Raw genomic sequence first — 22,862 nt, forward strand, 5'->3', positions numbered from 1 at the left:
AAGCCCTTCAGTGGGGAAAAACTCATTCTGATTGACTGGGCCTGGCTCCGGCTCCCAATTGGGTGGCCGTGTCATCTGAAATCCATAGATTAGGGCCTCATTTATTTATTTCAATTGACTTACATGAACTGTGATTCAGTAAAATCGTTGCATGTTTTTGTTTAGTATACATACGTTTATACCAAATTGAGAAAATAGGTGAGGAATGGACCAAACAGGTCTCGACCAATGATTTATACTGTATATACACACACACAGTGCAGTCGGGAAGTATTCAGACCCCTTTTCCCACATTGTTTCAGCCTTATTCTAAAATGGATTAAAATTAAAATGTTCAATCTACACACAATACCCCATAATGACAAAGCGAAAACAGGTTTAGACATTTTTGCAAATGTATTAAAAATAAAACAGAAATACCTTACTTAAAGTATTCAGACCCTTTGCAATGAGATTTGAAATTGAGCTCAGGTGCATCCTGTTTCCATTGATCATCCTTGAGATGTTTCTACAACTTGGAGTCCACATGTGGTAAATTCAATTGATTGGACATGATTTGGAAAGGCACACACCTGTCTATACAAGGTCCCACAGTTGACAGTGCATGTCAGAGCAAAAACCAAGCCATGAGGTCGAAGGAATTGTCCGTAGAGCGCCGAGACAGGATTGTGTCGAGGCACAGATCTGGGGAAGGGTTCCAAAAAATGTCTGCATTATTTAAGGTCCCCAAGAACACAGTGGCCTCCATAATTCTTAAATGGAAGAAGTTTGGAACCACCAAGACTCTTCCTAGAGCTGGCCGCCCAGCCAAATTGAGCAATCGGGGGACCTAAAGGACTGACCATGAGAAAGAAGATTCTCTGGTCTGACGAAACCAAGATCGAACTATTTGACCTGAATGCCAAGAGTCACGTCTGGAGGAAACCTGGCACCATCCCTACGGTGAAGCATGGTGGCAGCATCATTCTGTGGGTGTTTTTCAACAGCAGGGACTAGGAGACTAGTCAAGATCGAGGGAAAGATGAACAGAGCAAAGTAAATTGAGATCCTTGATAAAAATCTGCTTCAGAGCGCTCAGGACCTCAGACTGGGGCAAAGGTTCACCTTCCAACAGGACAACGACATTAAGCACACAGCCAAGACAACGCAGGAGTGGCTTTGGGACAAGTCTCTGAATGTCCTTGAGTGGCCCAAACAGAGCCCGGACTTGAACATCTCTGGAGAGACCTGAAAATAGATGTGCAGCGATGCTCCCCATCCAACCTGACAGAGCATGGGAGAAACCCTTCAAATACAGGTGCGCCAATCTTGTAGCGTCATACCCAAGAAGACTTGAGGGTGTAACGCTGCCAAAGGCACTTCAACAAAGTACTGAGTAAATGGTCTGAATACTTATGTAAATGTTTAAGAAATTCACTGAAATACCTAAAAACCAGTTTTTGCTATGTCATTTTAGAATAAGGCTGTAACGTAACATGTGGAAAAGGTCAAGGGGTCTGAATACTTTCCAAATGCACTGTAGACACCATTGTCTCGACCGCTAATGTGATAATCACAAACACCATTGAATTTTCCAACAAGTTATCAATTTCCAAGAAATTACTATTTGCTTCACTTAGTGTACTTGCTTTACATTACCCATGTCTTACGGAAAGACAAACAAAATGGAGAAATTGGTTTAACTACATTTATTTTATTGCAAGTGAACAAAACAAAAATAAGGTACAGCTGAAAGTTGCCAGAGACAGGAAGTATGAAAAAGAAACTGAGGTCTTAAAAGGAAAGAACAAAAACAACTTAAGCCAACTCCTCTTCACCCTCCTCCTCTTCAAACTCTCCTTCCTCCTCTGCAGTGGCATCTTGGTACTGCTGGTACTCAGACACCAGATCATTCATGTTGCTCTCTGCCTCAGTGAACTCCATCTCATCCATGCCCTCTCCGGTGTACCAATGGAGGAAAGCCTTACGGCGGAACATAGCTGTGAACTGCTCAGAGATGCGCTTGAACAGCTCCTGGATGGCAGTGCTGTTGCCGATGAAGGTGGCAGCCATCTTGAGGCCACGGGGAGGAATGTCACAGACTGCAGTCTTGACGTTGTTGGGGATCCATTCAACGAAGTAGCTGCTGTTCTTGTTCTGTACGTTCAGCATCTGCTCGTCCACCTCTTTCATGGACATGCGCCCGCGGAAGACTGCGGCCACGGTGAGATAGCGGCCGTGGCGGGGATCGCAGGCCGCCATCATGTTCTTAGAGTCAAACATCTGCTGAGTGAGCTCTGGAACTGTCAGGGCTCTGTACTGCTGGCTGCCCCTGCTGGTGAGGGGGGCAAAGCCGGGCATGAAGAAGTGGAGACGGGGGAAAGGCACCATGTTGACTGCCAGTTTGCGCAGGTCTGCGTTGAGCTGGCCGGGGAAGCGGAGACAGGTGGTGACCCCGCTCATGGTGGCAGACACCAGGTGGTTGAGGTCTCCGTAGGTGGGCGTGGTGAGTTTGAGGGTACGGAAGCAGATGTCGTAGAGTGCCTCGTTGTCGATGCAGTAGGTCTCGTCTGTGTTCTCTACCAGCTGGTGGACTGAGAGGGTAGCATTGTAGGGCTCCACCACAGTGTCTGACACTTTAGGGGAGGGCACCACACTGAAAGTGTTCATGATGCGGTCGGGATACTCTTCACGGATCTTGCTGATAAGCAGGGTGCCCATGCCAGAGCCAGTTCCACCTCCCAGGGAGTGGGTGAGCTGGAAGCCCTGCAGGCAGTCACAGCTCTCAGCCTCCTTCCTTACTACATCCAAGACAGAGTCAACCAGCTCTGCGCCCTCAGTGTAGTGGCCCTTGGCCCAGTTGTTACCAGCTCCACTCTGACCTGGAACGGACAAAAGTATGACGTCAATGTAAAGATAATGAGATGTTATGGAAAAACTGGGCCCTAGTGATGGATTGTGCAAACACTAAAGTCAGGGATGACAAAGCAAATTAAGTGACATGGAAACCCTTTGTTTCAAATAACCAATGCCAACAGTTTGTCTCTGGTGACTGTAGTCAGGTAATTAAGGTGTACTGTAGTAACCTGCAACTAATCCAGGCACATAGACCACTTCCAAGTTGATTTATGGTCAAACTGCCAACACAGTTTCTTACCGAAGACAAAGTTGTCAGGCCTGAAGATCTGACCAAATGGTCCAGATCTCACAGAGTCCATGGTCCCAGGCTCCAAGTCCACAAGTACTGCACGTGGCACATACTTTCCACCTGAAATGTCAACACAGAGTACTTAAAATAAATTACAATCCTTTCAAAACCCATTGTACCAGGCTTATTATGGTAACTAGGACATCAATGTTGTGTAGCTGGAGTAGGACTATTGCCAGATTTACCAGACCAACGTGGATCATGACGTCACACAACCTAACTCACCTGAAGCTTCATTGTAGTACACATTAATCCTTTCCAGCTGAAGATCACTGTCCCCATGGTAACTTCCAGTGGGGTCAATGCCATGCTCGTCACTTATCACCTCCCAGAACTAAAGACAAAGAAAGTATTGGAAGAAGTCTGAAAATTCACTAATGTAGTCAATTCAGTTACGGCTGCAATCAAATTAAATACAAATGAAAGCAAACAAGCCATTTTTGAATTTATAAAAAAAAAAAAAAAAAAAGTTTTTGCTTCCTTGCGCCAAGTGCTGAAAACAAAATGGAGTTTCCAAAGTTGGCACCATTTTAAAATCCTCGAATTTTTGCCTTGTCCTTTATTGTTAAATGCTAAAATAAAACATGAAATAGTGCTCAATGTATTACAACATTGACAATAAATAAGCATATGTACACTAAAACTAATAGTTGCAGTGAGCGCGAGCCGGTTTTGGCGCACCCGGCTGAACAAGACAACCCGCCATATTACAACTGCGCGCGCTGATCCAACGCGGGGTGGCCAACACCCTTCAATTACACTCGTTGCATCGATCAGCTGAAGGTTTCCCCCGTTAAAAATAAGTTGACGCATCTTAAAAATCACTTAACTTGTTCGAACAAACGGGAAGGAAAATAATAGATCAAGAAGATGTGATATTTTCCGCCAAACAATAATTGATCGAACCGAGAACAAAGGGTCCGCATATTGTGTTCAATCCAAGAGATTAAATTGTAAATAGATATTTTCTCGGCCACAATTTGAAAGACCATGAAATACAATATATCGAGGCATCGTGGTCGTAGATGTTTATTTTTATCATACTTCTAAACCTAATCAAAAGACATGGCTTTAAAAGCCTAAAGTGTACAAACCTTTGCGCCAATTTGATTACCGCACTGCCCAGCTTGTAAGTGAACAATCTCCCTCATTTTATTAGTAGAATAAAATCAGTCTACTTTCAAAGAGTTCCTTCTCTGAGCGACTACAATCGTCAATCTGTTGCGCACTGAGTAAATTTGTTAGGTCACGCTCCAAAATCGCGTCAATTTATAGCAATCCTATTGGTCCGTTTGGTCCCAGTACCCGCGTTGTTATCGACATGATTGGTGGATTTCTGATCAGAAATGCTACGATATCACGTGTCGTAATAAAATGAATATTATAGGACCATAAAGAATGAAGTGGGAATAAAAGTACAGTAGCCTACACTAAAGCCGCCAGATTGTAAATGGCATTGGGTTTATGACATTTATCGAAAGTCTAGCATGTCATCTCGACAGATTTCATTCGTTCAAGTTTTCAGCATTCAATGCCTTCAATCTGAATTTTTCCATCACGAAACATATCTCCATTAATAAGGGAAAAATTATCAATAACCTTTGATTCGGTCAATCTTCGTGGAGGCGTAAGGCAGGGACCTAGCCTAGGTTATTTTATATTTTTGCCCTCTTGCTGAAGTCATTATATGCAATCTTCAAGACAGTCTTCTGATTTATAAGAGTTAAAGGCTAAATCATTTTTCATTGTTCACTTTAAAAGGTTCCACATCAAATGTTATTTTTTTTACAGTCTGTAACATTAAACTAACCACTGTCAGGCTGAAATCTCAGACTACTTGAATAACACTATTCTTTGTATCATGAATTCCTCCCTTCCCTCTCCCTTGATTATGAGATACATACAGTATCTCACAAAAGTGAGTACACCCCTCACATTTTTGTAAATATTTGAGTATATATTTTCATGTGACAACACTGAAGAAATTACACTTTGCTACAATGTAAAGAAGTAAGTGTACAGCTTGTATAACAGTGTAAATTTGCTGTCCCCTCAAAATAACACAACACAGCCATTAATGTCTAAACCGCTGGCAACAAAAGTGAGTACACCCCTATGTGAAAATATCAAAATTGGGAACAATTAGCCATTTTCCCTCCCCGGTGTCATGTGACTCATTAGTGTTACAAGGTCTCAGGTGTGAATGGGGAGCAGGTGTGTTAAATTTGGTGTCATCGCTCTCACACTCCCTCATACCGGTCACTGGAAGTTCAACATGGCAAAGAACTCTCTGAGGATCTGAAAAAAATAATTGTTGCTCTACATAAAGATGGCCTGGGCTATAAGAAGATTGCCAAGACCCTGAAACTGAGCTGCAGCACGGTGGCCAAGACCATACAGCGGTTTAACAAGACAGGTTCCACTCAGAACAGGCCTCGCCATGGTCGACCAAAGAAGTTGAGTGCACGTGCTCAGCGTCATATCCAGAGGTTGTCTTTGGGAAATAGACGTATGAGTGCTGTCAGCATTGCTGCAGAGGTTGAAGGGGTGGTGGGGTCAGCCTTTTGTCCCAGAAGGAAGCCTCTTCTAAAGATGATGCTGTTGGGTTCTATTTTTCTCATAATTGGATCTGTATGTGATGAATAGCTTGGAAGGAATGCATTAATGAGGAGCATAGGTTTGAACTGTACTGATATGGATTGTTTCACATAGCAGGCTGTGATTCATGTGTGGAACGTTAGGGGAAGGACAGATAAGACTTGTATTTCTTACAGATACGAACACTGCCTCTTTGTTGTCTGTGAACCGTTGTCTGTGAACCGTCCTTGGATGTAGGAACGTACAGTCTTTTGGGTGCTGACTCCACAGGTTATTATGATAGCAACTTATGCCTGGGAACAGTGGAGCGCAGAGGGGTTGGGACCAACCCATGCGCCAAGGGATTGGCTGAGTAAAGTCTAAACCACACTCAGTCCTTTACTCTGATTGGCCAACAGAAGAGGTGGGAACTATCTGTCAGAGTATTTGAGAAAGAACCTGTAAACAATGTTTTAGTTCTCTGAGTGCCCTGCGAGGTATTTTAGTGGACCCGTATATACGAACCTTCATACTTATCATTACATACATTTTGCATATAATAAATTAAGCTTGGATTGAAGATCTCTTGATTCTTATTCCAATACCAGATTTGAATTACGCAATTTCTAACAATGCACAAGAAAGCCCGCAAACAGTTTGCTGAAGACAAGCAGACTAAGGACATGGATTACTGGAACCATGTCCTGATGAGACCAAGATAAACTTATTTGGTTTAGATGGTGTCAAGCGTGTGTGGCGGCAACCAGGTGAGGAGTACAAAGACAAGTGTGTCTTGCCTACAGTCAAGCATGGTGGTGGGAGTGTCATGGTCTGGGGCTGCATGAGTGCTGCTGGCACTGGGGAGCTACAGTTCATCGAGGGAACCATGAATGCCAACATGTACTGTGACATACTGAAGCAGAGCATGATCTGCTCCCTTCGGAGACTGGGCCGCAGGGCAGTATTCCAACATGATAACGACCCCAAACACACCTCCAAGACAACCACTGCCTTGCTAAAGAAGCTGAGGGTAAAGGTGATGGACTGGCCAAGCATGTCTCCAGACCTAAACCCTATTGAGCATCTGTGGGGCATCCTCAAACGGAAGGTGGAGGAGTGCAAGGTCTCTAACATCCACCAGCTCTGTGACGTCGTCATGGAGGTGTGGAAGAGGACTCCAGTGGCAACCTGTGAAGCTCTGGTGAACTCCATGCCCAAGAGGGTTAAGGCAGTGCTGGAAAATGATGGTGGCCACACAAAATATTGACACTTTGGGCCCAATTTGGACATTTTCACTTAGGGGTGTACTCACTTTTGTTGCCAGCGGTTTAGACATTAATGGCTGTGTTGTGTTATTTTGAGGGGACAGCACATTTACAATGTTATACAAGCTGTACACACTACCTTACATTGTAGCAAAGTGTCATTTCTTCAGTGTTGTCACATGAAAAGATATAGTAATATTTACAAAAATGTGAGCGGTGTACTCACTTTTGTGAGATACTGTACATACGACATGATACTGCCGCGGTGCCAGGCCCATAGCGGAGCAGATGACTATCGGTGATGTATTGTGTTAGTGGCCTACTTCACAAACAAGTGTAGGAGAGCGAGGGAGAACAGCTGAAGCGGGTCTCGACCCTATGATCCTGCTGTGCAGACGCTAATGATATACTCACTGCGCAACAAACCCTGGGCCACAGGGCAGAGGCAGTAGGACATTCATAGGCCACGCCTACACAAGCATAACTCATTTTCACAGTTGTGTTATTTCATCTGACTATTAAACATTTGTTGCCAACACTTTATTTGTAGATGTTCTACAGACTATCAGTAACATTTCAACTATTTACTAACTCTAACCTTAACCTAACCCTTATTCTAAACCTAACCCTAGCATGCAGTTGCTTATCAGAGTTTGTTATAGTTGGGTTTCTGACTTGACAATCCCCAACAGTTATACACATGTATTTACTCTGAAGTAGAATTTGATTTTATGACTTAATGCTGCTTAGCACTAATTGATTCATGCCAGGGTACATCCAAAGATGAATACTGGAATTGTGATTCTAGTCAAGACAATCTCTTGCATTTATAAATTATGAACTTTATTCACTTTAAAAAGTTCATACTGCAGAAACACATACTGTCGAATCCTAATTAACCTAAGAGCTGATGTGCCTTCTCTGAAAGCAGAGAAAGATGGCCTTTGTTTCATCATCCCCTCTGCCATCATGGTCACTGGGTCTTAATACAAATTCTTATCAAAATAATATTTTTGCAGGGAGAAACCAAAAAAGACATGCATGATTGCCATGCAAGCAAATAAAAAAATCCATTGAAGTCTTCAGAAGGTTTTCCTCCAGTACGTGCGGCTCAACAAAACTATCCTCTGTTCTCCTCTCCATACACTCCTGTACAATTATTTGATTTTAACGCCTGTCATTCCTAACACGTTTCCCAGCGATCAGATCTTGTTCAGTGGTTGTCATCCTGCTCCAGTCCATGCTTCTCGATGTAGCGTCTAGAGGAAAGGAAGGCGTGAACAACTAACAGATGACAGGTGGACAACAACGACTGAGTGTAAAATGTAGGGTCAAATGTGTCAATTCTATGGGTGGTTGAAATTAAAATCAATCCAAGACTGAATTGCAGCGTTTGATCTCACCTTCTTGCGAACTCATACAAGGCCTCCTTCCTCTCTTGTAGGGACATGCGTCGGTCTACTGGTGATTTCCCAAAAGATTTGGCAGCAGGCTATGGGTCAAAATGAACAAAATCTGACTATACAGCAAGCTCCTGATAAATATAATAGCGTAGCAAGATGGTACCTCAATTACTTCGCGAGCAAGGTAATATACACTGAGTGTACAAAAACATTAGGAACACCTTCCTAATATTGAGTTGCACCCCCTTTTGCCCTCCGAACAGCCTCAATTCATCATGGCATGGACTCTACAAGGTGTTGAAAGCATTCCACAGGGATGCTGGCCCATGTTGACTCCAATGCTTCCCACAGTTGTGTCAAGTTGGCTGGATGTCCTTTGGGTGGTGGACCATTCTTGATACACACGGGAAACTGTTGAGCGTGAAAAACCCAGCAGCGTTGCAGTTCTTGACACACTCAAACCGGTGCGCCTGGGACCTTCTACCATACCCCATTCAAATGCACTTAAATCTTTTGTCTTGCCCATTCACCCTCTGAATGGCACACATACACAATCCATGTCTCAATTGTCGAGGCTTAAAAATCCTTCTTTAACCCGTCTCCTCCCCTTCATCTACACAGATTGAAGTGGATTTAACAGTTAACATCAATAAGGGATCATAGCTTGCACCTGGATTCACCTGGTCAGTCTATGTCATGGAAAGAGCAGGTGTTCCTAATGTTTTGTACACTCAGTGTAGACTACAGACATCATTTAGATGATTGGCAAACCTTAATGGTGGGAGCGGGTGCAGCAGAAAAGGAGAGGGACCTCCAGGATGGGCCTGGTGCAGACGTGGCTTCGCCTGTGGCCACCAATGGGAACTCCTCAGTGCTCTCCAGCAGGTTAGTGATAGTGGTGTCCACGCAGTTGGTTTGCACTGCAAAAAGGGTAAGGGAAAAGGTTTGGGAAACGCTGCATGCTACTGTGCCTTTTTCTCTGCCTATGCAAACTCCATTGGTAACACTTGACTTGACACCCACGGTCATAACCATGTCATAATATGGTTATAACACTTTCATGACCCATATATTTACACCTGTTGTGACATATATTGCACTATTTTATGGCTGGTTATGACACCTACATAAGAGTGTTTAAACCCACATTTTGTCAAATTAGTTTTTTCCCTGCCAAGAAGTTTCCTTTCGTTTGAAAGTTTGTTCCTTAAATCCTTTGTTGTAATTAGCTCTTTACAGTCATGTTTTTTCATCAGATTTTAAATAACTTGTAGAAAATACACTTTATGACACTGTCAATAAGCATTATGACCATCATAATCATATAAGCCAGATAGTCCTATCACGTACATGCCCTTATATCAGTCATCAGTCAAAAAGAGGGTGTCTCGCTCCTGAAATCTGCTCCTGTATTCATCCCAGTGTCAAGTCAAGTGTTACCACTCTATTTCAATGAAATGCACATGCGAATATAGGACTTGAATTGGTGCACTGCTCGTCACCATTCCAAATTCTGTCACTGCACTGGAAACGCAAAGCGAAAATTAAGGGTTGGCGTACCAAGGTCTCTGGTGATGATGCTGAGGGGGATGTCAGGCAGAACCTCCTTCACCTGCTGGGCCATCCTGCTGATCCTTAGCTCCTCCACCCCAGAGCTGCGGACCACGAAGCCCAGAGAACGTGGTCTGGCACCCAGATCTGGATACAGACAGTAGTAAATACAAACCATTACTGATGGTCCCAACCACCCTCCAAGTGAGCATAACTTGCACCAAGACCATGCTGTAGGAGTGGCTTTGTCAGGGAAGGTTTCTTCAGGGCTCTCTTACTTGAGGTTGTGGTGCGCGGTGCAATGTGCCGTTTCCTTTTCACATGCTCGGCTTTGTCTGCTTTGGTAATCTGTGTCGAGACCACGCCGAGCTCAGTGGCTAGGAGCTGAAAATGGACAGCACAAAGACCAATCAGAGGACAATAGAATAACCACTTGCTTTAGTGTTCCATATCACTGTGAATTTTCTAATATCACAAGCTCAGATCCTGGAATTGGGTGCTTTAGGGCAGTCAATGTGATAACTTGCAATATGCACTATAAGATGCATACCGGTACTGGTTTTGTTTGATACAATGTGTGCAGTAGGGAACAGAAGGCGTTGCAGAACAAGTGTGTAAAAATTAGAATGAGACCAAAGGTTTTATACCTCTTGGATTTTGTTAGCAAAATCTTGAAGGGACTCTTCATCTTGTCTTGACACAGGGGGGAGCCATCTGTGAAAGTCAAACGAAACAGGGTCTCTACAAGCTTTGTGAGCAGTAATAGTAAACTTAAACTTGCCCCTTTATGTAAACTTCTGCCTCTAATCAAGCTGGTTGAAAAGTTATGACTATAACACACAGTCGCTAGTGAAAGTCTACACACCGCTTGCATAGTCTTCACATTTTGCTGCCTTAAAATGAAATAAAAAAGGGATTCAATTGGATTTCTTTCAGGCCTCCTGTAGCTCAGTTGGTAGAGCATGGCGCTTGAAACACCAGGGTTGTGGGTTCAATTCCCACAGGGGGCCAGTATGAAAAATGTATGCACTCACTAACTGTAAGTCGCTCTGGATAAGAGCGTCTGCTAAATGACTAAAATGTAAAAATGTTTCCTATCGATCTACACAACCCACATTTTCAAAGTGAAAGAAAAATTATAGAAAATGTTCCTAATTGATAAAAAAATTAAATGTATTGATTGCGTTCATCTTCACCCGCCCCAGAGTTAATACTTGGTGAAAGCACCTTTGGCAGCCATTACAGCTGTGAATAATTTTAACTTTCAAGCAGATTTAAGTCAGGACTGAGACTGGACCATCCAGGAACACTGAACACATATTGGTCTATCCCAGGGTTTAGTTTTCAGAAGACTATGGCAGGGTTTCCTTTAACTTTTTATTTGGACTTTGCTCCTTTCATATTTATTTTGATCCTGACAAACTCCCCAGTCCCTGCCAGTGACAAGCATACCCATAACATGATGCTGCCAATACTTTAAAATACAGAAGATTGCATTCACGCCACATTACTGGCCTGTTAAAAAAATCCACTCCAAATCATCCATTCTGTTTGCAACACGGCCGTTAAGTAATACTGCAAGATAACACGGGAAATACATTTAGGGACTGGGGAGTTTGTCAGGATCAAAATAAATATTAAAGGAGCATACCCAGGAGCAAAGCAGAGTTTTATTTTTCAGTGGGACAATTACACAAATGTTAACACCAAAGACACACCAGAATGGGTTCCCAAGAGGTGTTGAGTGTTCCTGAGTGGTCTAGTCTCAGTCCGGACTTAAATGTGCTTGCAAATCAGAGGTTTGAAAATTGCTGTCTATCAATGATTCCCAACCAAACTGAGCTTGAGGCATTTTGACTAAAGTATTCATACCCCTTGACTTATTCCACATTTTGTTGTGTTACAGCCTGAATTCAAAATGGATACATTTAATTTTTCAACCATCTACACACAATACCCCATAATGACAGTGAAAACATATATTTTTAGAAATGTTTGCAAATTTATTGAAAATTAAATACAGAAATATCTCTACATAGGTATTCACACCTCTGAGTCAATACATGTTAGAATCACCTTTGGCAGCGATAACAGCTGAGAGTCTTTCTGGGTAAGTCTACGAGGTTTGCACACCTGGATTGTATAATATTTGCACGTTATTAATTTTTAAATTCTTCACGCTCTGTCAAATTGGTTATTGATCATCGCTAGACAACCATTGTCAGGTCATGCCATAGCTTCTCAAGTAGATTTAAGTCAAAACTGTAACTCGGCCACTCAGGAACAGTCACCGTCTTCTTGGTAAGCAACTCCAGTGTAGATTTGGCCTTGTGTTTTAGGTTATTGTCCTGCTGAAAGGTGAATTCATCTCCCAGTGTCTGGTGGAAAGCAGACTGAAGTAGGTTTTCGTTTAGGATTTTGCCTGTGCTTAGCTCCATTCCGTTTCTTTTTTATCCTGGAAAAACTCCCCAGTCCTTAACGATTACAAGCATACCAATAATCTGATGCATCTACCACTCTGCTTAAATATGGAGAGTGGTACTCAGTAATACTTTATTGGATTTGCCCCAAACATAACACTTTGAATTCGGGAAAAAAAGTTAATTGCTTTGCCACATTTTCCCCCAATATTACTTTAGTGCCTTGTTGCAAACAGGATGCATGTTTTGGAATATTTTTATTCTGTACAGGCTTCCTTCTTTTCACTCTGTCAATTAGGTTAGTATTGTGGAGTAACTACAATGTTGTTGATGCATCCTCAGTTCTCCTATCAAAGCCATTAAACTGTGTAACTGTTTTAAAGTCACCATCGGCCTCCCTGAGGGGTTTCCTTCCTTTCCGGCAACTGAGTTAGGAAGGACACCTGTTTCTTTGTAGTGACTGAGTGTATTGATACACCATCCAAAGTGTAATTAATAACTTCCCCATGCTCAAAGGGATATTCAATGTGTGCTTTTTTTTTTTACCCATCTACCAATAGGTGCCTTTCTTTGCGAGGCATTGGAAAACCTCCCTGGTCTTTGTGGTTGAATCTGTGTTTGAAATTCACTGCTTGTCTGAGGGACCTTACAGATAATTGTATGTGTGGGGTACAGAGATGAGGTAGTCATTCAAAAACACAACAAAAGGTGGAAAAAAAAGTCAAGAGCTGTGAATACTTTCTGAAGGCACTGTATGTTGCCCTAAGGGTTGTGCAAAGTTGGTAGAATCTTATTGAAAATGATTCACAGCTGTAATGGCTGCCAAAGGTGCTTCCACCTAGTATTAACTCTGGGGTGTGAAGACCTAACCAATCTTTTTTTATTATTAATTTGGAAAATGTTATATTTTATTTAACTTTGAAAATGTGGAGTAGGTTGTTTAGATCTGTAGGAAATAAATCCAATGTAATGTAATGTACCTTAAGATTTAATTTTAAGACAGCAAAATGTGAAGTGTGTAGACTTTCACTAGGCACTGTACTGCTGATCCTGACAAAACATTAACTCTGAAATGGCAAGAGAGTCACATATCTAGCACAAACCATTGCTTATTCTAGGGGAATTTTCCAATGAGTAATGGAGTGGACTTTAAGGACAAACAAAAGTTGTCAGTTATCAATTCTATCCTATTACAAGGTTAAACCAGAGCCCTGACAATGACAAGCTCTCTATCCACCGGATGTGCCTGACAATGACAAGCTCTCTATCCACCGGATGTGTACCAAACTCACTAAAAGTGGCAGTGATAAAGCCTCTCTTGAAAAAGCCAAACCTTGACCCGGAAAATATAAAAAACTATCGGCCAATATCGAATCTTCCATTCCTCTCAAAAATTTTAGAAAAAGCTGTTGCGCAGCAACTCACTGCCTTTCTGAAGACAAACAATGTATACGAAATGCTTCAGTCTGGTTTTAGACCCCATCATAGCACTGAGACTGCACTTGTGAAGGTGGTAAATGACCTTTTAATGGCGTCAGACCGAGGCTCTGCATCTGTCCTCGTGCTACTAGACCTTAGTGCTGCCTTTGACACCATCGATCACCACATTCTTTTGGAGAGACTGGAAACCCAAATTGGTCTACACGGACAAGTTCTGGCCTGGTTTAGATCCTACCTGTCGGAAAGATATCAGTTTGTCTCTGTGAATGGTCTGTCCTCCGACAAATCAACTGTACATTTCGGTGTTCCTCAAGGTTCCGTTTTAGGACCACTATTGTTTTCACTATATATTTTACCTCTTGGGGATGTTATTCGAAAACATAATGTTAACTTTCACTGCTATGCGGATGACACACAGCTGTACATTTCAATGAAGCATGGTGAAGCCCCAAAATTGCCCTCGCTAGAAGCCTGTGTTTCAGACATAAGGAAGTGGATGGCTGAAAACTTTTTACTTTTAAACTCGGACAAAACAGAGATGCTTGTTCTAGGTCCCAAGAAACAAAGAGATCTTCTGTTAAATCTGACAATTCATCTTGATGGTTGTAAAGTCGTCTCAAATAAAACTGTGAAGGACCTAGGCGTTACTCTTGACCCTGATCTCTCTTTTGACGAACATATCAAGACTGTTTCAAGGACAGCTTTTTTCCATCTACGTAACATTGCAAAAATCAGAAATTTTCTGTCCAAAAATGATGCAGAAAAATTAATCCATGCATTTGTTACTTCTAGATTAGACTACTGCAATGCTCTATTTTCCGGCTACCCGGATAAAGCACTAAATAAACTTCAGTTAGTGCTAAATACGGCTGCTAGAATCCTGACTAGAACCAAGAAATTTGATCATATTACTCCAGTGCTAGCTTCCCTACACTGGCTTCCTGTTAAGGCAAGGGCTGATTTCAAGGTTTTACTGTTAACCTATAAAGCGTTACATGGGCTTGCTCCTACCTATCTTTCCGAGTTGGTCCTGCCGTACATACCAATACGTACGCTACGGTCACAAGACGCAGGCCTCCTAATTGTCCCTAGAATTTCTAAGCAAACAGCGGGAGGCAGGGCTTTCTCCTATAGATCTCCATTTTTATGGAACAGTCTGCCTACCCATGTGAGAGACGCAGACTCGGTCTCAACCTTTAAGTCTTTACTGAAGACTTATCTCTTCAGTAGGTCATATGATTGAGTGTAGTCTGGCCCAGGAGTGTGAAGGTGAACGGAAAGGCTGGAGCAACGAACAGCCCTTGCTGTCTCTGCCAGGCCGGTTCCCCTCTCCACTGGGGTTCTCTGCCTCTAACCCTGTTGCAGGGGCTGAGTCACTGGCCTGCTGGTGCTCTTTCATGCCGTCCCTGGGAGGGGTACGTCAATTGAGTGGGTTGAGTTACTGACGTGATCTTCCTGTCTGGGTTGGCGACCCCCCCCCCCTTGGTTTGTGCTGTGGTGGAGACCTCTGTGGGCTATACTCGGCCTTGTCTCAGGATTGTAAGTTGGTGGTTGGGGATATCCCTCTAGTGGTGCGGGGGCTGTGCTTTGGCGGAGTGGGTGGGGTTATATCCTTCCTGTTTGGCCCTGTCCGGGGGTTTCTTCGGATGGGGCCACAGTGTCTCCGGACCGCTCCTGTCTCAGCCTCCAGTATTTATGCTGCAGTAGTTTATGTGTCGGGGGGCTGGGGTTAGTTGGTTATACCTGGAGTACTTCTCCTGTCTTATCCAGTGTCCTGTGTGAATTTAAGTATGCTCTCTCTAATTCTCTCGTTCTCTCTTTCTCTCTGAGAACCTGAGCCCTAGGACCATACGTCAGGACTACCGGGCATGATGACACCCTGCTGCCCCCAGTCCGCCTGGCCTTGCTGCTATTCCAGTTTCAACTGTTCTGCCTGCGGCTACGAAACCCCTACCTGTCCCAGACCTGCTGTTTTCAACTCTAAATGATCGGCTATGAAAAGCCAACTGAGAGACCTGAGCCCTAGGACCATACGTCGGGACTACCGGCCGTGGTGACTCCTTGCTATCCCCAGTCCGCCTGGCCTTGCTGCTATTCCAGTTTAAACTGTTCTGCCTGCGGTTATGGAACCCCTACCTGTCCCAGACCTGCTGTTTTAAACTCTAATGATCGGCTATGAAAAGCCAACTGAGATTTATTCCTGATTATTATTTGACCATGCTTGTCACTTATGAACATTTTTGAACATCTTGGCATGGTTCTGTTATAATCTCCACCCGGCACAGCCAGAAGAGGACTGGCCACCCCTCATAGCCTGGTTCCTCTCTAGGTTTCTTCCTAGGTTTTGCCTTTCTAGGGAGTTTTTCCTAGCCACCGTGCTTCTACACCTGCATTACTAGCTGTTTGGGGTTTTAGGCTGGGTTTCTGTACAGCACTTCGAGATATTAGCTGATGTAAGAAGGGCTATATAAAATAAAATTGATTGAAGTAGTAAGATACAGTAATTATTTAGTACCTTACATGGTACTCTGTACACGGGACGAAAAAGGTCCACAACAGTTCTGTCAACCAAAAGGAGTCTGGCGTGCTCTGGTGAAAGAGGAACAAACTACATTAGTGCTTTCATTACAGGAAATCCTCTGCATGTGTCTGACAGAAATATGTTCAGACTGATAGTGACAAATCAACAACACAAAATCATATTAGGTCTACCAGTGGTGTGCAAAACCATTTTACAAGTACTGGACGAACCCTACAACTTTTTAAAGCCCAACTCTTTAAACAAAAACTTTCACCAAATGTATATTGTTAAATATGACAAAGAGGCAGTTTAGTTTTGATAGTATTACCAGAGCTAGAAATGGTCTCTTCACTTGCAAGGCCACAGGCTGAATGGAGTCAGTCAAAGAGAAAGGCCAGGAGCTGAGGGAGAGAAAACATGTTCATTTGCTCAGTAGCTCTTAGCACCAGTAATACACGGGCAGTACAGGGGCAACTTATAGCAGTGTTGGCATTCTGCTCAGGACAGATTCTCCTCTTATCACCTGCTAATAAATCACTAACCATTTAAGTTGCTAATAGCAATAGTTATCTGTCCTATTGGTGACTGGGGAAAACTAGAAAATGTATTTGTGTTGGTGAGAGTGGGGTAAGTAAAGAGTATTTTTTCTAACAAAGATATGTACATATATTTCAGGATGTTGTATCCCTGGAAATAAATCAGAATTCATGTAAACATAACAGTTTTGAAAAAATAGCTTATCCAAAAAAGGTTCTCGTCACAACTTACCCCGGGTATGGGGTAAGCTGAGCATAGGGTCAGGGTATGTTGAGCCGCCTTGGGGTAAGTGGGTGGTGGTACTGGTAGGTCAAAGTTTAATTTATGGAATGGGGGTGTGGTGTATTGTATATCTTTAATGTATGCCTACATTCAGATATAGAGCTCTCTGTTCAATATCACTTACCCTTCCATTTCTTGACCAGTTGTCTGGGACAGGGATGTTGCTTCGATGTGCCAATTCGTAGGCAAGATCTCTGCATTTGACGTTACTAAGCCCATGAAACTGTTCCGCAAGATTCTTGATATTTTTAGCAAGCTCAGACTCCATGTCATCAGATAAGACCTTGTGTGCCTCTGCTACTCTATCATAGCCTCTCTTTCACACAGGTACATGTTAGTTCTTTTTTGACAATGTATCTCTTCTGTGTCATTCAGTCTATTTGTTCATCCCTTGCTGCTGCTTGAATGGACTTCTTCCCTTCTCTCACTTCCTTGGCTGCTCTCAAGAACCTCAAGGGGCGCTAGACTCCTGCTTGTTTTACATTTGTATACATGATGATGTCTGCTCTGTAACAATAAAAATACAATATCTTGAGTTCATATGCATGACACATTGCAAAAAATATTATGCATATAACTGACAAATTGTAATCATACGTTTTATGGGGTATGGTAGCCATAGGTTCAACTTACCCCAAGGCAAACATTTTGACTATATTAGCCCACACAGGTACAAGGATGTATTTTCATGCTAGGTTTAGGACCTCATATTGTAGCGTATAGAGACCCTAGCCCTTGATAATGACTCTCAGTTCCATTACATTACACAAGAGTCATTAGACGAAGACGTCTTCTGTACGGGAAGTTTTGTTAAGAGCCCCGGTGCTCGGTCTGAACATTAACACGCATCGCTTGCAGTACGGTTTTGGAAGCATAACGACCTTATCTTTCATATCAGCAAGAACTTTTTTTCTAAAAACAAAAAGGTTCAATTGATATACACCTTTATAGGGTTAATGTTCCCGCACGGCCATATCTCCATGTTACAGGCTTGTTTATGGAAAACAGAGGCGACCACCTGTGCTAATTAGCTATCTCGCCTGCTCTGAACACCTGTGTGTCAGCATAACTCGGGAAGTGTAGCGGAAGTGTAGTTGTGTCTGATGGAGGAACCCATAGCTGTATGGATCTGTGGAAAGCTGCTACAGTAAGTGTATCTTTTTTTTTTGAAGGATTCTTCCTCGCTGATGAAAGATAAGGGCCATATGTTTCGAAAGCCGTATCGCAAGCGATGATTATTTACGTTTCTAAACGTTAAAACACAGCGTCAGGATTGTAGTTCACATGAGCCAGTCGTGGGCGAAGCTACCTGCTGAGAACTGTAGGGAGAAGGCAGAATGCTAGTTTGAGCGCTAGTAGAGACCCCAACTGATGAATAAATTCATCTTAAAACAATCTACTTTGGTTTAGATTAGGGATGCACATTTATGTCAATTTTGCTGCCGACTATCCGACCCTCATTAAACGGTCAATTAACAGCAAAAAAAAATCCTAAACAGTCAAATTACATGACCAACAGAAAATATTATGTATGCATACAAGGAACAAACATTTTTCATTAAGAGCGCACCTAATGCGAGCGTTTCCATATGTGACAGAGACTAAAATCTTCGCTACAAATTTAGAAAGAAGGGGAATCTAATAGCAACAACTAGGATGGGTTGCTAATATGACTAGCATTGTTCCTTTGGCTTCTGGCGAATGAAGGAAAGTTGATATGAAAACCAACAGAACAGGAGAGAAATGTTGGTTAATGGCATGAGGAAGTCTTTATTAAATAATTGCTTCCACGGATTTTCACTAGGCTAATTTGAAGCAAGGTAAGACATACCTCATTATTTACAGTAAAGTAAAACGTTCAGGTTTTAAACAATTATACTGCCTCAAGCTCACATTGCAAAGTGGTGGCTGACGCGCTGATAGTCTGCCTACCGTTTACTATAGCCTTTGCACTCGAATGTCAAATGGGAGACTTGCTTTAATTACGAGTTGAGATTGAGAAATAAAAATTGATCTTTAAATCGTGACCATCAAAACAGTTAACATTGCATTTAGAAAAGTTATTTGTTGCGCAATGACTGGGCTTCCAAAATATTTAATTCCACTAAATAATGCAAATTAACATATAGACCGATAAGCATGACAGGTCAAATGTATTTTCGGCAGCGTTTCCCAAACTCAATCCTCGGGATCCAATGGGGTGCATGTTTTGTTTTTTGCGCTAACAATACACAGCTGATTCACATTATCAAAGCTTGATGATTAGTTGATTATTTTAATCAGCTGTGTAGTGCTAGGGCAAAAAACTAAACGTGCAGCCATTGGTGTCCAGAGGACAAAGTTCGGGAAACCTTGAATTAACGGTTAACATCAATCGTTTAAACACAAGCATCATGAAACCTATAACACAAATTCATTTGACTTTGTGAAAATCTGTTTTTTGGACCTAGCTTGCTTACCACTTTTTCCATGTGGTTTCTTCCTTCACAGACTCCATGAAATGATGACCTCTTCCTAAATATTTGGTCACATGATTAATTTTGTGTATGTTTCCTAGAAACAAAGGGTTGCTCAACTAACCCTTTGGCTCAACTTACCCCACTCTCCCCTGTACAAAGAGGGCAGATATAATCAAATACAAAAAATCAGTTGTCTCATGCACAGGATAAACCCCATGGAAAGCACTGATCTGCAGCTCTGTGGGGCAGTGATACTCTTGGTTTGAAGAAACCAACTTCAAAACCAAAGAGAGCGACAGACAGAACCCAATACGCTCGAGGACAGGAATAATGCAGTGTGTTATGGCTCACCTGAACTTGAGCAGGCCAGCGCGCCCATTGGTTGTGTCCTCCTCGGGGAAGATGAGCAGGGGCAGAGTTCCTGGAGAGGAGCAGTATCTCCTGAGGGACTCCTCCATCTCATCCTGACCCGATATGGCACCCAGCTCCATGAAGCCTCTGGCCCAACACACGAAGCCCGCAGAGTCCTCCAGCATGGGCTGTGTAGAGGAGCAGACAGGTCACATGACATGGTCAAAATAAATACACACTGGCTGGTGGCCTACGGTTGAGTCAACCCAGCTGCATCTCTAGACAAAGATCTTTGTTCAGTTGGGCAAGCACAACCCCAGGAGCTCAAAGTGCAACACAATGAAAAGCTTCACTTCATCAACAAAAATACTCACTGTATTGCAAGAGGTCAGAAGATTGACAATGTTGTGGTCAAACTGGGTCACGTGATTGCAAATGTACAGTTTTGTGCTTTTGTCTCTTAAACGTGGGCTGTTCTGTCTCACGTGCATACCAAGGACTGAGGACATCACTCTCACAATGAATCTGGAACAGGAAGAAAGCTTTTAGTTAGATTCAGTAAGCACGAAACAGGAGAATATGTTTTGAAAACGTTGAGATACTACATGAACTCATTTTCCAAATGTTTTGCAATACTGAACACAGCCCCTTAATCTGCCAAGACTTCCCACAAGTGGCTCCTCCAAATTTGCACTCTTCTTTGGTTGAGGCATACCCATATTGGGAGAAGCCAATTGTTGCAGTCTTGCCAGATTTTAGTTTTATTATAAGCAGGAAGTCAGCCCATGGTGTATGATGACGTGATATTGCTGAGTCAACCTTCAACAGCTAGTCAATAATGCAAAACTACCCTTACCTTCTAACAACACTGTCTGGGAGTGCACAGCTCACCAAAAACACATGTGCACCTACGAAGATTCGTAGTAACATCAAACACACGCCAACTGGAGAGTAAAGCAATACCAGCAACAGGACCAGTCCATCGTTTGGCAACCTGTTTAAGACACAGATTTTCAGTTCAATGTGAATCACACTGTGCTCATGGTCAGGAATAATAATTCCGAGTCCAACGGGACAGATTATAAAATTAGCAAGATTATAAACCAGCTAACGTTAGTTGGCTAAACGTATTAAGAATAACAGCTGCATCATGTTGCTTAGCTGGTTACTAGAGAGCAAACGAATGTTACTTACGGCTATTAATCAAGCTACCGGCTAACGTCGTTAATAACAGTCAATATTGATATATTTTGGGCTAATTTGCTACGTAACAAGCTAAATTAACGGCAAGAAGACTGTGACCTAGCTAGCTAGTAACCAGAGCCGATTATGAGCAGCCAAGACTATGTGAAATCTTTGTTATGGGAGGACTGATAAGCTAATTTAGCTAGCTGCTAGTTAGCTAACGTAGATACTTGTCTTGACAACAACACATCTTGTTCTTACCGCTGGAAGTCAAACATCTGTTCTATTCCTCGAGTTTCCATTATTTCGCCTAATCTGTCGGTTGAGTAAATTATTAACACGGGTTACTTTCCTGCATACTAGCTAGCTAATCAACAGTATACAGTAATTCCAAACGGTAAAACTGGCAACAGCCCGTTAGCTCATGTTGTAGCTGGCTACCGTGTCCAGCTAGTCTACCTCGGACGCCATGTTGAATACTAGAAAGAGCAGAAGAGTGACGTTTTCCGACTACTTCCGGTTCCTTCTGTTTTTTTTGCGTTTGACAACCAAAAATTGATGTATTCACCACCAGTTGGACAGGGCTAAGGAAAACAGTCACCATATTCAACTTGCTCCTGCATCGTTATTTTCATGTTTTGTGATATCTCTGAGGGTGCTACAACGTCATGCAAAACATTGCAGGTAGCTAGCTAGCTATTCTCAATTTCTATAAACTAGCTAGCTAGCCTACTTTTGATTTGCATGTCTTGACTGGATGGCTTGTTTTTCTGCCTCTTCTGTTGGTAACTATGTATTTCCTTTGTAATGTCCTTTACAAATGAAACATTTGCAGGCACAAGGCGTTCTGAACCTTGGGTTCTGCATGCAAAAACACTCTGATGGGACAGTGACCCTGCCAATCATACCATCCTGCCTACCCCAGCTTGATCTCCAAAGTCTCCAAAACAGTGGCCACTGGCAGCACATGGGAAACTGTGAGGATCCAGGTAATGGCAGCTATTAGGAGGATGCACAATGTCAAAGATTGTCTATTATATTGACAAGATATTAGAGCAGGGATGGGCATACTGCCTGAGAGAGAGAGAGAGAGAGAGAGAGAGAGAGAGAGAGAGAGAGAGAGAGAGCAGATGTCACTGAGTCTGAGGTGCTGAAGGAGCTCCTTAAACTTGACCCCAAAAATCCATCTGGGTCAGATGGTTTAGACCAGGGCTGCCCAACCCTCTTCCTGGAGATCTACTGTCCTGTAGGTTTTCAGTCCAACCCCAATTTAGCGTATCTGATTCAGCTAATAAGTAGAATCAGCTGTGTTAAATTAGGGTTGGACTGAAAACCCACAGGACGGTAGATCTCCAGGAAGAGGGTTGGGCAGCCCTGGTTTAGACCCTTTCTTCTTTAAGGTTACAGCCCCTATCATCGCCAAATGTCTGACCTTTTTAACCCGTCCCCACAGGAGGCATTTTGCCTTTTGGTAGGCCGTCAATGTAAATAAGAATTTGTTCTTAACTGACTTGCCTAGTTAAATAAAGGTTAAATGTAGCTCAGCTGGTAGAGCACGGCGCTTGTAACGCCAAGGTAGTGGGTTCGATCCCCGGGACCACCCATACACAAAAATGTATGCACGCATGACTGTAAGTCGCTTTGGATAAAAGCGTCTGCTAAATGGCATATTATTATTATTATT

The 22,862-nt window shown here is 42.7% G+C and overlaps 2 protein-coding genes across 2 annotated transcripts; both read right to left on the reverse strand.

The window, feature by feature from the left end:
- Positions 1–1,673: 1,673 nt before the first annotated feature.
- Positions 1,674–4,442, reverse strand: LOC311104922 (tubulin beta-4B chain-like). The gene is made up of 4 exons (XM_084146900.1): positions 4,282–4,442; positions 3,413–3,521; positions 3,137–3,247; positions 1,674–2,861 (listed from the first exon to the last, which is right to left on the reverse strand). Exons 1-4 carry the CDS (start codon positions 4,336–4,338, stop codon positions 1,798–1,800), a joined length of 1,341 nt encoding a protein of 446 aa, XP_084003026.1. The 5' UTR covers positions 4,339–4,442; the 3' UTR covers positions 1,674–1,797.
- Positions 4,443–7,850: 3,408 nt separating this feature from the next.
- On the reverse strand, positions 7,851–21,706 carry LOC311105217 (lipid droplet-regulating VLDL assembly factor AUP1-like). The gene is made up of 12 exons (XM_084147286.1): positions 21,440–21,706; positions 20,850–20,987; positions 20,368–20,518; positions 19,994–20,181; positions 16,693–16,765; positions 16,359–16,432; positions 10,631–10,697; positions 10,262–10,367; positions 9,993–10,130; positions 9,204–9,352; positions 8,433–8,521; positions 7,851–8,288 (listed from the first exon to the last, which is right to left on the reverse strand). The coding sequence occupies exons 1-12, from the start codon at positions 21,478–21,480 to the stop codon at positions 8,243–8,245; spliced, it is 1,260 nt and encodes a 419-aa protein (XP_084003412.1). The 5' UTR covers positions 21,481–21,706; the 3' UTR covers positions 7,851–8,242.
- Positions 21,707–22,862: the final 1,156 nt, after the last annotated feature.

Source organism: Coregonus lavaretus (genome assembly GCF_964263955.1).
Source record: "Coregonus lavaretus genome assembly, chromosome: 29".
Classification (NCBI taxonomy): domain Eukaryota; kingdom Metazoa; phylum Chordata; class Actinopteri; order Salmoniformes; family Salmonidae; genus Coregonus; species Coregonus lavaretus.